We start from the raw sequence: 21,218 nt of genomic DNA, 5'->3' as shown, positions 1-21,218 counted from the left end.
TATCCAACTTCCCTCACCCTACGTTCATATATGCACTTTCTATCAGGGGCCATGGGATAGTGATTTGGTTCAGGAGTGCTGGGTGATGTATCCCAACTTTAGCTTGCTATACCACCCTAGAAAAATTACTCCAGCTAAGATCAGCTAGCTCAGCACAGACAAGGAATCGAACTTGGGATGTTCTGCTCCAAATGGATTGGAAGCACAGCCAGGAAGTGCCTTTACACTCGGCCATCAGGAGAGCTGGAAGGGGACAGTTCAGACTGGCTTTGGTCTATGATTTATGGACATGTCGACTGTTGATTTTGAAATGGGATGGGGGACTAAATGGAAAGATGAAGAGATGTTGAAGGCCACTTCTGATCAGATAAAGTAAAGCTCAGATCCTCTGCCCCCAAGTTTACCCCACAGACAGATACAAATACAATCAAGACACTCAACAGGTTGGGGGTTAGCTTTATTTCAGAAAACATTGTTTTCAACATTTAATTACGTTTGTATGTTTACAGGCATCATGTTGAATGTTAGGACATATGAACAGGCCTGTTTTCCAGTGATAACGGAGCGGTGGTGAGAGAGAATTGAAAAATAATCCAGTGATATTAATAACTGGATCCAATTTATTCCTGCCTAGGCCAGAAGAGGGTAATTTTAACCTAATTCACCAGGCGGGAACCACACAGGGTCAGGTGCAACACTGGCTTTACACCCTGCCCAATATTAGTCTCCATTGCATTCAACATCCACTTGAACATCACCTGGAAGACCTGAAATTCACAAGTGAGAGCAGAGGTCACTGAAAACTGAAGTGTCAGCCTGGATTATATACTGAAGTCACTTGGAGTGGGACTTGAACCCACAGCCTTCGTAACTCAGAGGTGATAGTGCTACCACTGAGCCACAGCTGACAGCTAATTAGGTGAATAGGTCAATCTGATACTGCCTGCCTGATGCAGCAATAACAGGCTAGAATTCAAATGGTCGGCCTTTGGAGCTGGGCTGTATAGATCTGGCAGTCCCTCTACAGCTAAGGTCTCTCATTCTGTTTGAGCAACAGTGCTAAGCAGAGGAGGCCTGTTTTCTAGTATGTGTTTTTTGCAAAGATGCTTCTTGTGCCAATATCTACTGCCTGCTATGAGAGAGCCTCCATTAGAGCATCTCATAAAACCTACTTGGATCGAGTTTCTTACTTGCAAGTTTTTTAAAATTTGCTTATGCAATCAGGGTGTTGCTGGCAATGCCAGCATTTATTGCCCATCCCTAGTTGCTCTTGAGAAGGTGGTGGTGAGCCGCCTTCTTGAACCGCTGCAGTCCGTGTGGTGATGGTACTCCCACAGTGCTGTTAGGTAGGGAGTTCCAGCATTTTGACCCAGCGACGATGAATGATCGGCGATATACATCTAAGTCAGGATGGTGTGTGACTTGGCGGGGAACTTGGAGGTGGTGGTGTTCCCATGCACCTGCTGCCCTTGTCCTTCTAGGTGGAAGAGGTCGCGGGTTTGGGAGGTGTTGCCGAAGAAGCCTTGGAGAGTTGCTGCAGTGCATCTTGTAGGTGGTACATACTCCAGCAACAGTACGCTGGTGGTGGAGGGAGTGAATGTTTAAGGTGGTGGGTGAGGTGCCAATCAAGCGGGTTGCTTTGTCCTGGATGGTGTCAAGCTTCTTGAGTGTTGTTGGAGCTGCCCTCATCCAGGCAAGTGGAGAGTATTCCATCACACTCCTTACTTGTGGCTTGTAGATGGTGGAAAGGCTTTGGGCAGTCAGGAGGTGAGACACTCGCCGCAGAATACCTAGCCTCTGACCTGCTCTTGTTGCCACAGTATTTATGTGGTTGGTCCAGTTAAATTTCTGGTTAATGGTGACCCCCAGGATGTTGATAGTGGGGGATTCGACGATGGTAATGCCATTGAATGTCATGGGGAGGTGGTTAGACTCTCGCTTGTTGGAGATAGTCATTGCCTGGCACTTCTGTGGCGCGAATGTTAACTGCCATTTCTCAGCCCAAGCCTGAATGTCGTCCAGGTCTTGTTGCCTGCGGGCATGGACTGCTTCATTATCTGTGGAGTTGCGAATGGCGCTGAACACTGTGCAGTCATCAGCGAACATCCCCATTTCTGACCTTATGTTGGAGGGACGGTCATTGAGGAAGCAGCTGAAGATGGTTGGGCCTAGGACACTGCCCTGAGGAACTCCTGCAGTGATAAGAATTAAGACGATGGCTCATTACTGATAGATGACGAAAATAATATGCAGTCCAGTTCTGCTGCAGTCTGACAGTAATGTGATTTAATTGAAGTTGTGAAAACTACGAAGGGGATTGATGAAGTTGACCCAGGTGAGTTGTTCATGATAATACAGGGTTCCAATCCTCGGGTACACAAGTTAAAATAGGGAAGTTAGGAGCAATGAGAGAAATCATGCAACAAATTCACCCAAAGGCTAATTGTGTTGTGGAGTAAGATACCAGGGAAGGGCTCTGAAGCATACAACATAAATGGATTCAAGAAATAAAGAGACATGTTCCTGAAGGGATTGAGGAGGCAGGTAAACGGGGTTGATTGGCCAAAAACAGATTGGCTTGTTGGGCCTAATAAAAGAAAGACTTGCATTTCTGTAGTGCCTTTTATGACCTCAGGACATCCCAAAGTGCTTTACAGGCAATGAAGTACTTTTGGAGTGTAGTCACTGTTGTAATGTAGGAAACACGGCAGCCAATTTGTGCACAGCAAGCTCCAACAATCAGCAATGTGATAATGACCAGATAATCTAATGGGCTTTTCCTGCATCAAAAATGTCTTATTTATTTACCAACAGTCTCAAAATAGGATCCTTCTTCCAGCGTTTGTTACACAGACTCTGCCAATAAGCCTGACATGCTTGTTATGGAATGATAAAGATTTCAGCCAACCTTTAATGTTACTAGCTCTAGGGGTTCATGCCCGATTACCTGATTAACCAGCCTTTACCAGTATTACTAGTTCCAGCTGTTCACAACCAGTTTCTCTGCCGTTTCATGCCTCTTAAGCATCGAGGAGTGAGGACTACCCACCGTCCAGTAACTCTACTTGATATGGCAACCCAGAAATCTTGGGATACATTCCCACTGCAGGTCAACCAACATTAGCAAGATACAGACTCAGGCTCAGTGTATAATCAAACTGTGGTTACCATCAATGTACTTTTTGCAGAATGCAAATGATGGTGTCTAACACAAAAAAAACAAAGTTTGCAGCACATAGCAACAGGGGCAGGTATTCATTAATAATATAAACTCCTCTCCGTGCTTATGCTGCAGGCTCCAGTTATAATTGTATGGTTGGATGGAGGGTTAACTGGTTAAGTTGAGGTCAGTGTAGCAAGTTGATTGGTTACTGCATTTCCCTGGATGACAGTCCGCAACCAGTTGTTGTATCAACAGCAAGGACCTTAGGAGCAGCAAAGGTTTGGCAACAGGAATTCCTGGCTTCAAACACAAGCTTCCCAAAAAACAAGGAGCCTTTCATTCTCGGAATTCTCGCAGTGAATCGAGCCAATGTTGTAATCGTGCCTTCCCTTGGGCACATGGGATTGACAGCTGTGGCAGGAGCTTGCTGTGTGCAATTGAAATCTCGCCTTGTACAACAGCACTCTGTGTTCACCATTCTCACAACGGCTGTGTAAGAACCCAACAACAACAAAATAAAGAACTGGTTGGGTCTGGGATTTCACCTTTAACTTCACTTGTGGAGGCTTTTCCAGGCCACGGAATCTAAGTTGTGATGGTGCCTCCAGCTATGTATTTCCCGCATCATTTAGAAGCCCACAATGTTGGTTCCCTCCGTGGCTTAGTGGGTTGAGTGTGTACCACAGAGATCAGAAGGCCTCGGGTTACATCCCTGGGCTGTACTAAGTTAGCTTAGCTAGGGCATTAGCAATTGGTCGGCTAAAATAAGCCTCAGAACTACTGGGGTCATGCTCCTGATTGCAATGCAGTGACCCTTGTTAAAAAGTGTCAGGTGAGGAGAGGATTGGGTTCATTTGTGATGCCCCCCATGGTTAAATAGACTGCTGACACTCACCAGGCTGGCATATGCCATGCGCTTTTCACATGGCTGTGAATGAATTGAAAAAAGACACGTTGATATTTTCAATTCTGTGTAGTTGATCATGCCATAAACTTTAAGGGGGAAAAATTGGGTTGCTTTGCGCCTACTGTTAGCGCCGTGAAATTCAGCAGGAAGTTAGCCGGTAGCGCCCCGCAGCGCCTCCAGCGATGATGTAATCGCTGTGCGCAGTGCCCCGCTCGCGCCCCAGCCGCAAACTTCGCTCACGCCCCCTGACCTACTGCCGGACTCTATGTCCAATAGGGTCACGGTCCTGTGTTTGTGGCCGCGGTGGTGCAAATTAAAGGGCAGGTGCCGAGCGGCCATTTTTTTTGGGCCGCCTGCCAGCACCTGCCCCCTTTCACCTACTCCTGCGGGGTGCCGGCCGCGATCCGTCTTTTGGGGCCTCCTGCTTGGGGCACTACCATTCAAGTTCAGGCGCGGGGGCGCGTCCCAATTTTTCCCCCTAAATATTTACACGATTTATAGAAATTTAGGACAAAATTAAAAAAAACTTTAGCCTTCAATATCTTTCTAAATTGGGTGAGTTTAGTGACAACAGTAGTTGCCAAGAGGGTTTTTTTGCAGCCAATGCAGAGGTAACTGCACAGATATTTCCACTGGCAGGAGGGTCGGTAACCAGAGGACACAGATTGAAGATAATTGGCAAAAGAACCAGGGGGGAGATGAGGAGAATTTATTTACGCAGTGAGTTGTTATGATCAGGAATGCACTGCCTAAAAGGATGGTGGAAGCTGATTTAATATGAAATTTCCAAAGGGAATTGGATAAATACTTGGTTTACTTCAAAACCAATCAACGTGTAGTTAGCCGCGGTCAGCCAGTAGTTAAACGTAGGCTAGTTATTTGGTTTAACTGACCATGACAGCCTGAATACTGAGAATGTAATACTCTGAATAACTGAGACACATCTGATTAAATCCACATTATAACCAGTTGTTATTAATAAAAAATCATTCTGAATTATAATCATATTACAAAACTGTACAAAGATTTCACATTAACTCCTATTAATTTTGGTTTATTTACCAGGATTACATTAGGTTATGGGTAGGAACTGGCCCAAAGCCATACTCATTCTAACAGTCAAAAACAATACTGGGTCAGGCCATCAAACACACAACCTGACCTAACAGATAGCTACTCAGTATATTAAATGTGTCACACCAATACAACTAGTTAATGGGTGTTTAAGACAATGCTGGTAAAAGACAATGAAAATGCACAAAGCTTTACCAGTTAAAATCTCCTCTCAGTGGAGGAGTTGATTTTACAACATTGACAGGATTTTGTGAGGAGGTATCTGTCAGTCCACCTATTGTATCAATTCTTAATAATAGGCATTTTCCAGTCAGCCCCATTTTGTTGAATATAGCTGAAGGCTTCTGGGGAGTTTATGCATCATGCACAAGACAAAGTTAAAATCTGACAGACTCTGACTGGGTATTCTGGTCTAATTGGACTCTCAGTTCAGTAAGGACTGTAGTGGCGCTTCTTAGTTTCCAAACAGGCAGCCACTGAGCTGTGGGGCTGTTAACAACGAGTAGACGCGTGTCGAAATAAAACGTTCCCAAACGTAGCTTTGTCTTTCAAACTGTTTACTATAACACTTCACAAACGGAATTACAAAGCAAACACGTATAAACGAACACGGTCAAAAACTGTATTGCTCCAAACCTCACAACTTCTGCCTCCTTCAGCCACGTGGAGTTTAAACTGTAAAATGGCTGCATACCATGTGTGGCTTAGGGACTGTACCATTGTGGCAAGAATGAAGGGGGTGTCTCGGACTATACTACTGGAGCAAGAAAATAGGGGGTTTCTTAATACAATAAGTCAATCAGGTAAGTTAACTGTATTATGCTATTTAACCAATATTTTAAAGTATTTTCTTAAGCTTTTATGGCTCTTACAAGGACTGACTCCAGTCTTTCTGGAGGGCAGCCTCGTAGGGCCTTGATGGAGATCCAGCATCACTAGCCATGAGCAGTAAGTTGCCACTAGGAGTGATTCCATCTCTACACCTTGTTCAAGGACGAGGTTGGAAAGAGTCGGAGAAAAGGCAAGATGAATCCAGAAGTCGTGATTAGGCAATGTCAGACTTGGACTTTTAAAAGCCTGCATATTGTAGGAGGAAAGAAAGGTGAAGCAAAATAGAGTTCCACAGTTCCTGGAAGTTATGGGAGTAGATTGGGAGATGAGTCTTAATTGAAATACAGTGAGGATACAGGGAGGAGGAAGAAGACCTTGTGACATCAACAATGGGGAATCAGGTAGGTGGAAGAATGATCGGATGACAAACTTGGGTCTGTTTTAAACTTCTGGGAGTGAGCGTTGAACATGGCAACCCTCACTCAGTCTGGATCACCAATTCAACGTCACTTGTTAAAACAAATCTATTTTTTCTGTTCCACCATGACTAAGTGGTAAGAATTGGCACTTTCTAAACAGTGCTCTGGAGTCAATGTAGGGTATGATCCCATTATCCATTCTTGTACTAACATGGCGACACCCTCACATCACTATTTATCTGAGTCGTGGATTGAGGCGTTTTTGATGAATCCTCAGTGAGTTAGAAGTAGTCCAGATAACTGATGAGGTTCATTACTTAACTCCTAAGAGAAGGCTGAAGGTACTGGGCCTCAGCCCTGGCCTACCTGTCACTCCAACCTAGCTGCCTGAGTTGATCCTATTTAAGCAGTTCTCTGGCAGAAGCTATGTGTAGGTTTCAGGTTTTCTAGGGCTTAGGGAAGAAAAATATACAGAGTCCAGCGACTTTAAGCTGAATCACAGCCACTGGTGACAGTATTAGGAAAATCTTTGCTGTGAATAATACAAATCTAAACCAAACAGAGACACTGTGGTGTATAACATGGTGCACATTTATATAAGATTAGTGAAGTGAGCAATCTGAGAGCTCCCTGAGATTAAACACAATGAGAACAGAGACACCTTCGACCTGCAGTCACCCAGGTAGATTTTTATTAAAAAATTATTAATTCTCAGGATGTGGTCATCACTGGCAAGGCTGGCATTTATTGCTCATCCCTAGTTGCCTAGACAGTGATTGTTACCAGGTTATTTGACAGACTGGGTGGGGTGGGTGTGGGATTTGCCTGATCCAGTCGTCACCAGAGCTCCAAAGGAACATGTTTTGTGGGGTAAGTTAGTCATGAGCTGTGGGAACTAGCTGATGTTTCTTCTATAAACTAAGGTATTGAGGTTAATTATACTGCTATTGCCACCTGAGCTGAGATCAGCTACCTTAACATAGATAAAGGATTAAACCTGAGATCCTCTGGTGCGCAACGCTCAGCCGCACACTCATTCCCTGCTAGGCCGCTCCAATAAGAAGGAGCAGGAACATTTGCAGTCACTGTTGGGTCTGATGTGTGCCTCTCGAAGTGACTCTGTGACAGGGGCCATGATTTCAGACTGGCCTGAGCATTTCCTCCTGAGCTGTAAGATTCCTGGGGTCACCATGCTACTGACTAAAGATGCAGAGCAACCAGCCATCACCATGGTTTCAATGGATCCCGTGACTCTCGGCCTGATCCAAAGTGCCAGCTCAGGTAACTTCCAATGGAGCTGCACTGGGACACACAGGGAAGCTCTCAACAGAGCAGGCTAGCAAAGATCCAAATTGAGGGTCTGTATAAAGTTTAAGAATGTTACAATTCTGTTGAGTGTATTATTATGTAATCCCCTGAGACATCCCTTCCCCTTTAAATGCCTTTGGATTTCAGGAGTTCACCCATGGTTAGTTAAGTGAGCAAAGGGGACAACAGAATAAAGTTACCATCTGGAAAATGCCGTGTCAAGAACTTAGAGTCTCTGGCCTGACAGAGGCAGAGATCAGCGGTTATTGGGGAGGTTTCGGCTCGTTCCCAAGGTGGGAAGTTCAAGATATCAGTCTTTTCACAGTATTGAAGTTATATGTAAGAAGGAGCAGGAATGTTTGCAGTTGCTGTGGAGTTCGGAATACCCGCTGGTACTTGCACGAGGTGAGCTGGAACAAATGGAGGGCGTCAGCGAGACCTTATGACCAATGCCAGCATTTCAGTGTAAGGACTGCTCCTTTACACATTGGTGCATGTTTAGTGTTGGTTGGAGAAGAGGAGGAGATATTTTCTGTAAGGTCAATCACTTTGCATTATGTAGCGCAAACAAAAGGTTTCACAGACCATCGTTTTCTAGAGGATGGTCACATGACTCTCATTCAGTTAGAAGCCTTGTTGTGAGTATTCATATTCTGACTTGCAGTAACCCCTCATCTGTCCATTGGATGCAAGCTGGCTCCATCTGTGCAGTACAAAGGCATGTGGTCTGGCCCAGGTTGCTACTTGCCTGACCTGAGCATTTGAGCAATGTAGGCCTGTCTTCTCCTCATCTCCTGATCCAACTGCTCCTGCAGGGCGGCCACCTAAACAACCAAAGCATTTGGGTCACCCGATGAGTTGGTTTAATGCGGCACCTCAACAATATCCGTTGAGTAGACTCTATTTATGAATTTATCTTGACCCTTGCCTCTTGACTAAACAGTCAGCAATTTTCAAAATCAGAACACCTTTTGATAGGTTAAGACTTGCCTTCAATCTGAACTCTCTGGCAGCTGTAGTCCTGTCGCTATGGCAAATCTTGAACCTGACTGCTCTGAACTGATTTTCAGGACTCAAGGAAACTTTGCTAAAACATTCAGCGTTAAATTCAATTTCTTTGCATATTCCTGCACGCTCTCGTAGATTTTTTGCTGCAAACGCTGTCCCTTGTTGGGGGCTAGGTCACTGAATGCTTGCTGCCATCTTTTACTTTCCCCAAATGCCCATTCATGTCGGCCTTGATAGTGAGGCAGGCACCACAGTTGAGCTTGGTCCTGTCCTCACTTGGAATCTATACAAAGACTTTCCAGCACAGTGGCGCTGAACAGTGATCAGGAATGGGAATGCTGGATAATTCCTCCACCCCACCCCCCTTCCTAACCCAGGGATGTTGACTCCAATTGTAGTGTCCCTACTGCTGCAGATACACCACACAGTCAACCAACTCAAGTGGAGGCAAAATGCTTCCTAAAATAACAGCAGATTTCAGTGTAAAAACAGCTGATTCCTGCCAATAGTAAACTTAAATATTTAAATATATGGGTTTTGCGAGATAGCAGGAAATAAGGCAGCAGACTTATTTTTAGAAACATAGATACATAGAAAGTTTAGCTCAAGAGGAGGCCACTCGGCCCGTCTTGTCTGCACTGAATTTAGGCCCCTTTCAGGGGTTGATGTCACACAGTCCCACTTATTTTCTTTCTCCCCCCCGCCAAACTAATCCCATTTTTCTGTTGTCCCCATTTCCCTTTTATGTTGTTGTTTCAGTAAATATCCAATACCTTTCTGAATGCTGGAATTGTCCGCCACTTGTGGCGAAACATTCCACATTCTAATAACTCTTTGTGTGAATAAACACCCTCTAATCTCACCGCTTTGCTTATCTTGTTCCTATCTTGAGATCTCGGCCCCTTGTCTTCAATATACCTGTCAATGGAAATTATCTGTCTGTGTTTACCTTGCCTATTCTTTTCATAATTTTAAACCTCTACCAAATCCCCTTATTTCTCAGCGATCAGGTCTTGTGCCCACTGAGGAGAAGATAAAGTGCCACAGTTTCCTGTCAGTTGTTGAGTTTGACAAACACATTAAACCAGGCATTTACAGCATATACCTGTTCCTCCAGTCCTTTCACACGCTGCCGATGGGCCCGTTCCCTGGCCTCCAGTGTCTGCTCGGCCTGCTGGTGAGCACGCCGCAGGTGCTCAGTTTCCATCTCTAGCTCCTGATGGTGACGGGTCGTTAGCTCAATCAGTCTCTGGCCGTGGCTCCACTCCATCTCAGCTGTCAGACCCTGTCAAAAAAGAAGGCCAACCCGATCAAAAGCATTCTGGGATATATCCTGAAACCCAGGCTAGAGTACAGGGACAGGCTTCCTGCTCTGGGCTGCTGGGGTTGCTGCACTACCAGTCCATAAGAAGATAGGGATATAAAGAAAAGAAAGAAAGAAAGACTTGCATTTATATAGCACCTTTCACAACCTCAGGACGTCTCAAAGCGCTTTACAGTCAATTAAGTACTTTTGAAGTGTAGTCACTGATGTAATGTAGGAAAGAATAAGAAAGGACAAGCCTGAGCTTATTCCTTGCAACATATAAGTTAGAAGCTGGCAGTGTAAGAACACTTAAGAGGACATTTCATGAGGTTCCACTGTTAGGCGAGCACAGATTGGACAATTGCAACTAGGCCCTACCTCCAGCGAAGCTCCATGCTAATAACAAAATCATCACTTCAATGCACTCGTACAAAATTCCTTTTCCCACAGGTTAAATTAAGCATTAATCTGAAATCGGTTTGCGCTTCCTTTAAAATAGCACAGAGATTTAGAATGATGGCATTAAGCTTTTTTACGAGAAGAGCAACAATGGGAGTTTCTACCCTCAGCAACTTGGGAACTCCTCTGAGGAAGGCAAGACCCCAAGGACATTGAAACATCGCCCTGATGCTGATGGTAATCCAGCAGAGCTCGCAGGTAGAAATCTGACATTATACAGGAAACTTTCGATTTACCGGCACCTAAATAACCGGAAATCTCGGTTAACCGGCAAAATTCAGGAGTAGGTTTTACTTCATATTGACTTGCGTTCCTCCATCTTTTGCTGTGCAAGGGTGTGGCTGCAGCTGTTGCTAAGCTACAGAGACGCTTGCAACTTGTGGCCATTGTTCTGAACTTGTTGCTAAGCAACAGGGTTTGTTGCTTTATACGGAGCTGTCAGTTCTCCGTATCTTTCACTATAGCGTTTGGTTATCCGGAATTTTTGATGAACCTGCACCATGTCGGTCCCGTCCGTGCCGGATAAAAAAAAGTTTCCTGTAATATACTTTATTCAGCCTCACATTTAATGAAGAAAGAAAGACTTGAATTTATATAGCGGCTTTCACGACCTCAGGACATCCCAAAGCGCTAATTTTCCTGCAGTTTCAAGAGCACAAGAATCCTAATATTGTATAGAATGTTTGACCATCCATTCATAATTATCCCTGTAACCTTCAATCACATGCTAAACCAGAGGTTTTTTTAAAGGAGTTTAATAAAGCTTTGCATACCATTGTTGGATGTCCATTCTGCATATCTGCTCCTCAGGCCAAAAAAAATTCCATCTGAATCTAGGTTGACGGGGTTTCTGCTGCACTTCCGTCAAAGATACGGCAGGGCAGCAGGAGAAAGTCCGAGGAAATTCAGAGCCATAATGTCATCCCCTCATTGTGTACTCTGTTACTTGAATCCACCCACTAAACTGGCAAGGTGCTTCTCTCGCCGAGTCTAATCCTGATTGGAGAGTCAAAATGGGAGGAGAGCTGGATTAACTGATTCTCACCCAATTTTCCAATTGGGAATGGACATTCCTGATCAGAAAATCTAGGCTATCAAGTTTGAAGGCAGAGCGAGAATACATCAAGCATCCTTTCAATCCAGCAGAGTCAGAAACCAGAGAAGGGGACTGGCACAGGAGGTGGCCAGAAGCTGCCTTAAATTCTTCAGTCGATTCAGTTGAAAGAGTAAAGCAGGGCACTTAAAATGCTTTAATTTAAGAGGTCAACAAATCAGCTCTGGACACAGAGGGCTCGAATTTCACAGGGCCATGGAGGCGTGTGGGGTGTTAAAATTGCAAAAAGTGGCGGGCGGGCCCAACCCCGCCTCCAAGCAATTTTCAAGAAATTGTGTTTACTGCTCCCGTCTCTGTCCCACCTCCAAGAGGCGGGATAGGCCCTTAAGGCCATTAACAATCACTAAATTGCCTCTATTATCCCATTTTGAAAGGCCTTGGTGATTTTAACCTTTTTCCGATGTGAAGCACGCCTGCTCTGAAACACGACGGTGAAACCTGGCGGGAACACAATTGGATTGCTGATTATTAGATGCAGCTCCACCATTAAATAGGATATTTGATCAGCCATCATTTGCAGGTAGCAGGACTTTGCTGTCTCAGGTCTGGGGGAACTGTTAGAAGGCATAACCACAGCTGTGGAAGTTTGGAGCATGACACCCATCTCCAGTGTGACCTCCTGGGAAACCCCTCTCGCCACCTTCACTGAGCGCTTCCTCAACTGAGGCATATACCAAGTAATCCTAAGCCCTCAATGTGGAAGTCCCATTAGTGAAATGACACACGCCACAACTGCAGCAGTAGCCATCAGATTTTTTATTTACAGTAACCATCTGTTGGCTTCTTAACATTATACATCAAATTTCACCCATGTGACTACCCTTGTGACTATTTGTGCAGTATGTTTCTCTTACATGTGATCCTGCGTGGTGCTTCCCCTGTCGCTTCAGCAGATGTGGAGGCCCCTTGCTCACTTTCTTGCTGCTCCTGTTTTGACACCTTTGGCGGGCATCCTTTGGGGTTGCGAACCTGTGAGGTCTTGGCAACAGTCTGCGGCTCCTGCGGCTGTGCAGGGGTTGAGACGCCAATCTCAGTTGGGTGTGGGCTCTGGTGGGGCTCTGGCCGAGAGCTCTGCAGTGGCATGGAAGTGTGAGCGCTTGGAGAGGAGCCCCCACTTCCTTGATGTCTGTCACCAACTTCCCTCTCATGGGTCAGGTCCCCCTCAGCGCTTGCAAGTGGCTTGAGAGCATCTTGCTGCACATCAGGGGGGCCATGGGGACCCGTATCTGCACTGGCAGTCCTACTCAGAAGGACTTCCATGAAGGTCTGGTTTCTCTGTTCAGTAGATGACCATCGCTCCGCCAGAGAAGTTATTCTATTTAGAGCACTCACCATGTTTTCTGCACTCTGGTGACTTATCACCTCCATCGAGGTTGCCGACCTTTCCATGGTGATGCGTTCATGCGCCAATGACTCCACAAAGGCTCTGCTCATGTTCGCAGTGGACTCCTCCATTCACTCCACACTCACAGCGACCCTGGAGACAAAACCTGCCAGAGACTCCTGCATCTGTTCCGGGAGTTCCAGCACCGCTGATCTTGTGGATGGACCCAGAGGCAGAGGGTCGACATGCAGCTGAGCCGAGCTGGCAGAGTCCTATGCTCTCCAACTAGGACTCTCCACTGCTGTCCCTGTCTCCACAATCTGCTGATGCTCACTTGTGAGCTGTGATACACCAGGTGATAACACTACTCTATCTCGCAAAGGTCCCACCGAGGTGTGAGTGTCTGCGCTGGTGCTGGGTGCATTGAATTCTGCTGATGCTGCACCCTCAGAGGTTGCAGCTTCCTTTGAGGAGTCTGGATGCTCAGTCTCTTCCTCCTGGCTAGTGGGGACGGGTGCTTGCGATGGTCCTGTGGGGGAGTAAAGGAACGAGTCAGAGATGTGATGCCAAGGTTACATGCACATTGCATACTGCAGATGATCATAAGTCCATTTGTTAAAGCTTCAGAATCATTATCAGCGACTCATGCAATGTCAATGAGAGAGATGGAAAACTATTCTGTCACCAGCTTGCTGTGTTGCACCCGTCTGTTCGTCCCCCACTTGCGCATTGTCCTCCACTCCCATGATCTCCAGAACCGTCTCCTCCCAGGGGATGAGCTGGGCTACTGATGGTGGCCCTCCTCCAGTCCTGGCGCTTTCCCTCTTATTGTGAGCTCTCTTTTCCTGCAATGAGGGAGACAAGTGGCGGTTGAGTGAGAATGAAGGAGTGAGTGCAGAGATTGCATAGCATAGATACTTAGAAGGAGACAAAGATGGAGTGAGGTGGCAAGACCAAGGGCCCTCCCTGTGTGTTGTAAGTTGTTTTCATAGCATCACAGTGATAGGGAGCGTGAGGGCTGCATAGTCGAATAGTTAGGTGAATGTGACCATAGAGAGAGAGGGAATGGGTATGGGTGCATGGATGTCAGTGTCAAGTGGAATGTGGAGGAAGAGATTGCTAAAGCTGAGTGCTGGTGAGGAGAGGCAATGGGGATCAGATTGAGGATGATGGGAAATTCATACTCACTTTTCCAGTGCGCAGAAGGTCATGAAACCTCTTCCTGCACTGAATCCAGGTTCTACAGGTTATCGACAATGAGTTGACCTCCTCTGCCACCTGGATCCGCACAGCCTTGGTCTGCTGGGGAGGCTTCTTCCTCCCTGAAGAAGGGAAGAGCACCTCTTTATTGGCTCTTGCTCCCTCCGCTAAAGCCTGCAGGGCAACGTCATCAAACCTGGGAGCAGACCTTGGTCTCTGGCTGGTCATTCTGCCTCCAGGTCCCTCTAACATGAAAGGCCAAAAGGTTGGCAGTCTGCAGAAGAAGCAAGGCTTGTTGCAGACGTTAAATGCAGCAGCAATGATGACTTCATCGGAGGCGAGTTTCAGACTGAAAAAACTAATTGGGCCATGGGTTCCCACACGCTGAAACTCAATTGCCCACTTAAGTTAAAATCGCTTCATTCTCCCACATCGATTTAGAATCGGGTAGCTAACACGAAAGGCGGATTACACGACCCCAGCCCGCCCCAGTAACAAAATCGAGCCCAGAGGCTCTGATTAGTCACAAGAGCCTTTTTCTTAACAATGCAGAAGGAGTTTGATCTCATGGCCAGCAGAGATGGTTAATTGGATTGATCAGGTATAGTCTTCGAAAGGGGGAATTTCTGTAGCTGCCACCTGGTTCTTGTATCCACCTATTAGGAGTAAACCAGTGTAATATGGGTGGGCTGGGCTGGAGAAATGGGCAGAAAGCTAATCCATGAAATCCCTGCCACCACTTCTGATTTCCTACCGGAAGTGAAGTTGAGCAGGCGTATTATAGTAAACGACAGATGACAGAATGACATCATGTGATGTGCTGCCTGTCAATTGTGCCCTTCCAACGCTGGGCGCCAGGAACATTCAGTGTCAGCTTAGCATCAAGTGTCACTCTGGGCTGCAGTGCTCTTTTTGAGATTTTAACGGGCTGCTCTGATTGAGGCAAAGTGGCAAAGCATCTTCAGCTTGTCTCTCATTATAATATGCTTGTCCATACTTGGGCAAACATATTGGGCCAGACTTTGCTGTAGCAGGGCATATAACGCCACCTGCCGTTATTTAGACTTACCTTTACACGTTTAGGTTTTTAAATTTTTTGCGTGGCAAGTTGCTGAAAGTGCGAGTTGATAACAGTGCAGCGAGGGAAATCAGACATCTGGGACCTGAGTGAACAGGGCAAGCAACTGTGTATCTTCTTAACCAATCAAACTGAAGGATTGTGAAATAAACAGTGCAAGGACTGTGAAGGAAGTGTAAATTAGAGTGGGTGAAGTCAATGTTAAATGAGGTACAGAAAGAAAAATAAAGAGAGGGAAAGAAAGATTAGATTAAGAGAGAGAGAAAATAGGGACAGAAAGGAAAAGTAAAAATTTTTTTTTTAATTTAACATTTTTAAAATCTCCAACAACAATTAATACCGGAAGGAATGAGGCACCACAATTGTGATAGTTAATTTTCACTGTCAGGGAGGTTGGTTGGCAGTAATTTTTAAAACATTTTAAAAAATTTGTTTATGGGATGTGGGCATCACTGGCAAGGCCAGTATTTATTGCCCATCCCTAATTGCCCTTGAGAAGGTGGTGGTGCGCTGCCTTCTTGAACCGCTGCAGTCCCTGTGGTGATGGTACTCCCACAGTGCTGTTAGGGAGGGAGGTCCAGGATTTTGACCCAGCAACGAAGAAGGATCGGCGATATACTTCCAAGTCAAGATGGTGTGTGACTTGGAGGGGAACTTGGAGGTGGTGGTGTTCCCATGCGCCTGCTGCCCTTGTCCTTCTAGGTGGAAGAGGTCGCGGGTTTGGGAGGGGCTGCCGAAGGAGCCTTGGCGAGTTGCTGCAGTGCATCTTGTAGATGGTATACACTGCAGTCACAGTACGCCAGTGGTGGAAGGAGTGAATGTTTAAGGTGGTGGACGGGGTGCCAATCAAGCGGGCTGCTTTGTCCTGAATGCTGTCGAGCTTCTTGAGTGCTGTTGGAGCTGCACTCATCCAGGCAAGTGGAGTGTATTCCATCACATTCCTTACTTGTGCCTTGTAGATGGTAGAAAGGCTTTGGGGAGTCAGGAGGAGAGACACTCGCCGCAGAATAGCTAGCCTCTGACCTGTTCTTGTTGCCACAGTATTTATGTGGTTGGTCCAATTAAGTTTCTAGTCAATGGTGACCCCCAGGATGTTGATGGTGGGGAATTCGGCGATGGTAATGCCATTGAATGTCAAGGGGCGGTGGTTAGCCTCTCGCTTGTTGGAGATAGTCATTGCCTGACACTTGTGTGGGGCAAATGTTACCTGCCACTTATCAGCCCAAGCCTGAACATTGTTCAGGTCATGTTGCATGCGGGCATGGACTGCTTCATTATCTAAGGAGTTGTGAATGGCCATGAACACTGCAATCATCAGCGAACATCCCCATTTCTGACCTTATTTTGGAGGGAAGTTCATTGATGAAGCAGCTGAAGATGGTTGGGCCTAGGAGACTGCCCTGAGGAACTCCTGCAACGATGTCCTGGGGCTGTGATGATTGACCTTCAACTACCACAACCATTTTCCTTTGTGCTAGGTATTACTCCAGCCAGTGGAGAGTTTCCCCCCCCCCCCGATTCCCATTTATTAGGGCTCCTTGATGCCACACTCGGTCAAATACTGCCTTGATGTCTAGGGCAGTCACTCTCACCTCACCTCTGGAATTCAACTCTTTCGTCCATGTTTGGACCAAGGCTGTAATGAGGTCGGGAGCCGAGTGGTTCTGGCGGAACTCAAACTGGGCATCAGTGAGCAGGTTATTAGTGAGTAAGTGCCACTTGATAGCACTGTTGATGACCCCTTCCATCACTTTGCTGATAATTGAGAGTAGACTAATGGGGCAGTAATTAGCCGGATTTGATTTGTCCTGCTTTTTGTGAACAGGACATACCTGGGCAGTTTTCCACACTGTCGGCTAGATGCCAGTGTTGTAGCTGTACTGGAACAGCTTGGCTAGAGGCGCGGCTAGTTCTGGAGCACAAGTCTTCAGCACGATAACTGGGATGTTGTCGGGGCCCATAGCCTTTGCTGTATTCAGTGCGCTCAGCCGTTTCTTGATATCACATGGAGTGAATCGAATTGGCTGAAGACTGGCTTCTGTGATGGTGGGGACCTCAGGAGTAGGCCGATATGAATCATTCACTTGGCACTTCTGGCTGAAGATGTTTGCAAATGCTTCAGCCTTGTCTTTTGCACTCACGTGCTGTGCTCCACCATCATTGAAGATGGGGATATTCATGGAGCCTTCTCCTCCCATTAGTTGTTTAATGGTCCACCACCACTGGATGTGGCAGGACTGCAGAGCTTTGATCTGATCCGTTGATTGCGGGATCGCTTAGCCATGTCTATAGCATGCTGCTTCCGCCTTTTAGCATGCATGTAATCCTGTGTTGCAGCTTCCCCAGGTTGGCACCTCATTTTTAGGTACACCTGGTGCTGCTCCTGGCATGCTCTTCTGCACTCCTTATTGAACCAGGGTTGGTCCTCTGGCTTGATGGTAATGGTAGTGAGGGATATGCCAGGCCATGAGGTTATAAATTGTTGTGGAATACAATTCTGCTGCAGCTGATGGCCCACAGTGACTCATGGATGCTCAGTTTTGAGCTGCTAGATCTGTTTTGAATTTATCCCATTTAGCACGGTGGTAGTTCCACACAACACGATGGAGGGTGTTTTCGTCTCCACCATGACTGTGCAGTAGTCACTGGTACCAATACTGTCATGGCCTCTCTCACCACCTGTCACAGGCCCAGATTGGCAGCTATGTCCTTCAGGACTCGGCCAGCTTGGTCAGTAGTGGTCCTCTTTTGTTTAAAATTCAGAACTCTGCAGTGGCCGGGACCGAGCCACTCTTGGTGATGGACATTGAAGTCCCCCACCAAGAGAACATTCTGTGCCCTTGCTACTCTCAGTGCTTCTTCCAAGTGGTGTTCAACATGGAGGAGTACTGATTCATCAGCTGAGGGAGGGCGGTAGGTGGTAATCAGCAGGAGGTTTCCTTGCCCATGAAGCCATGAGACTTCATGGGGTCCGGAGTCAATGTTGAGGACTCCCAGGGCCACTCCTTCCCAACTGTATACCACTGTGCCGCCACCCCTGGTGGACATACCCAGGGATGGTGATGGAGGAGTTTGGGACATTGGCTGAAAGGTACGATTCTGTGATAATGTGGGACAGACCAGGTAAGGGCTGCAGATTTCCTTCCCTAAAGGACATTAGTGAACCCTGGGTTTTTACGACAATCCGATAGTTTCATGGTTGCCATTACTGATACTAGCTTTTTATTCCAGATTTATTGTTAACTGAATTTAAATTCCCCAGCTGCCGTGCTGTGATTTGAATGCGCGTCGCTGGATCATTAATCCAGGCCTCTGAATTACTAGTCCAGTAACATAACCACTATGCTACCATTCCTGTTGTTATCACATTGTTAAAAGGGTACTTATACTTGAAATGACTTGACTGAACTTTCTGTGACGAGTACAGTTCACATCTACCGTGCAAATACAGCAACTTCACACCATGCAATGCATTTCAATGGTGAGGCAGACATGCAAAGTGCCATTTTCACAAAGCTAACGTAGGAGCGGCACAACTCAGACACCAACCTTTGGATACCCGTGTTTAACCGTGCATCTGCCCTTCACCTGAAGTTGCTGTACCATTTGCGCATCAATAACGGCGCGTGCCATTGGACTCACTGTTATTTTGACAGCAAAATCTGGCCCATGGTACCTCTGATATCACTTGTGGCATTTACTGATGTAACCACACAGGAGACTCAGGACGACTCCCTATACCATGGATGAAATCTACCAGAGCAGAGCTTACGTATAAATGTAAACATTGGCAGAGATGAGCTGATGAAGGAATCCCGTTCAGGGAGCAGAACGATACATAAAGAAAAATATAAGCCAACTATAAGGACTGAGGCTAAGTTCCAAAACAGCAACTGCAATAGAAAGGGAGATGGAAAAAAGAACTAACTAGCATTTGTAACCGCAAGGCCTCCGCATAACGGGGAATCATACAGAGCTCTTTGTGTCCCATTTAAACACAGCTAAATAACGGTGCGGGCAGAAAGCAATTTGAGTTACAAAGCACTGACAGAGCCACAGTCACAAGAATTCAAAAAGGAAGCAGACCTTTAAAATAATTGCCCTGAAATAATCGAAGAGAAGACAGGACTCTCTCAGAATAGGTTGCTCTCCCTAACTTCTTAAGGTGAAGAGTAGAGAGGGGAAAGGGGTGAGAAGAAGACCAGAGTTCGTGGAGCGGAGAGAGCGAGTGAGTGAGGAGAAGCCCAGTGACAGAGGAGTGGAGGGAACGAGGGAGCGAGGAGAAGCCCAGTGATAGAGGAGTGGAGGGAGTGAGGGAGCGAGGAGAAGCCCAGTGATAGAGGAGTGGAGGGAGCGAGGGAGCGAGGAGAAGCCCAGTGATAGAGGAGTGGAGGGAGCGAGGGAGCGAGGAGAAGCCCAGTGATAGACGAGTGGAGGGAGCGAGGGAGCGAGGAGAAGCCCAGTGATAGAGGAGTGGAGGGAGCGAGGGAGCAAGGAGAATCCCAGTGATAGAGGAGTGGAGGGAGGGAGGGAGCGAGGAGAAGCCCAGTGATAGAGGAGTGGAGGGAGCGAGGGAGCGAGGAGAAGCCCAGTGATAGAGGAGTGGAGGGAGTGAGGGAGCGAGGAGAAGCCCAGTGATAGAGGAGTGGAGGGAGTGAGGGAGCGAGGAGAATCCCAGTGATAGAGGAGTGGAGGGTGGGAGGGAGCGAGGAGAAGCCCAGTGATAGAGGAGTGGAGGGAGCGAGGGAGCGAGGAGAAGCCCAGTGATAGAGGAGTGGAGGGAGCGAGGGTGTCAGGAGTAGCCCAGTGATAGAGGAGTGGAGGGAGTGAGGGAGCGAGGAGAAGCCCAGTGATAGAGGAGTGCAGGGAGTGAGGGAGCGAGGAGAAGCCCAGTGATAGAGGAGTGGAGGGAGTGAGGGAGCGAGGAGAATCCCAGTGATAGAGGAGTGGAGGGTGGGAGGGAGCGAGGAGAAGCCCAGTGATAGAGGAGTGGAGGGAGTGAGGGAGCGAGGAGAAGCCCAGTGATAGAGGAGTGGAGGGAGCGAGGGAGCGAGGAGAAGCCCAGTGATAGAGGAGTGGAGGGAGCGAGGGAGCGAGGAGAAGCACAGTGATAGAGGAGTGGAGGGAGTGAGGGAGCGAGGAGAAGCCCAGAGATAGAGGAGTGGAGGGAGCGAGGGAGCGAGGAGAAGCCCAGTGATAGAGGAGTGGAGGGAGTGAGGGAGCGAGGAGAAGCCCAGTGATAGAGGAGTGGAGGGAGCGAGGGAGCGAGGAGAAGCCCAGTGATAGAGGAGTGGAGGGAGCGAGGGAGCGAGGGAGCGAGGAGAAGCCCAGTGATAGAGGAGTGCAGGGAGCGAGGGAGCAAGGAGAAGCCCAGTGATAGAGGAGTGGAGGGAGTGAGGGAGCGAGGAGAAGCCCAGTGATAGAGGAGTGGAGGGAGCGAGGGAGCGAGGTGAATCCCAGTGATAGAGGAGTGCAGGGAGCGAGGGAGCAAGGAGAAGCCCAGTGATAGAGGAGTGGAGGGAGTGAGGGAGCGAGGAGAAGCCCAGTGATAGAGGAGTGGAGGGAGCGAGGGAGCGAGGAGAAGCCCAGTGATAGAGGAGTGGAGGGAGGGAGAGAGCGAGGAGAATCCCAGTGATAGAGCAGTGGAGGGAGCGAGGGAGCGAGGAGAAGCCCAGTGGTAGAGGAGTGGAGGCAGCGAGGGAGCGAGGAGAAGCCCAGTGATAGAGGAGTGGAGGGAGGGAGGGAGCAAGGAGTAGCCGAGTGATAGAGGAGTGGAGGGAGCGAGAGAGCGAGGGAGCGAGGAGAAGCCCAGTGATAGAGGAGTGGAGGGAGCGAGAGAGCGAGGGAGCGAGGAGAAGCCCAGTGATAGAGTGGAGGGAGCGAGGGAGCGAGGAGAAGCCCAGTGATAGAGGAGTGGAGGGAGCGAGGGAGCGAGCAGAATCCCAGTGATAGAGGAGCGGAGGGTGCGAGGGAGCGAGGGAGCGAGGAGAAGCCCAGTGATAGAGTGGAGGGAGCGAGGGAGCGAGG

At 47.6% G+C, this 21,218-nt stretch overlaps 1 protein-coding gene across 1 annotated transcript in view; it reads right to left on the bottom strand.

The window, feature by feature from the left end:
- Positions 1 to 5,025: 5,025 nt before the first annotated feature.
- The window catches only part of LOC147116046 (uncharacterized), a 487,956-nt gene continuing 471,763 nt past the window's right edge, over positions 5,026 to 21,218 (bottom strand). The window contains exons 23-24 of the mRNA XM_085990760.1: positions 9,816 to 9,995; positions 5,026 to 8,526 (exon numbers count right to left, since the gene is read on the bottom strand). Coding sequence (XP_085846886.1) covers positions 8,443 to 8,526; positions 9,816 to 9,995 — 264 coding nt within the window. The 3' untranslated portion in view covers positions 5,026 to 8,442. The remainder of the gene's footprint in view (positions 8,527 to 9,815; positions 9,996 to 21,218) is intronic.

The sequence above is a fragment of the Somniosus microcephalus genome, chromosome 6 (genome assembly GCF_052327205.1).
Source record: "Somniosus microcephalus isolate GS21.2 chromosome 6, FLI_Smic_1.0, whole genome shotgun sequence".
In the NCBI taxonomy this organism is placed as follows: domain Eukaryota; kingdom Metazoa; phylum Chordata; class Chondrichthyes; order Squaliformes; family Somniosidae; genus Somniosus; species Somniosus microcephalus.
This window is presented reverse-complemented; position numbering and strand designations above follow the sequence as displayed.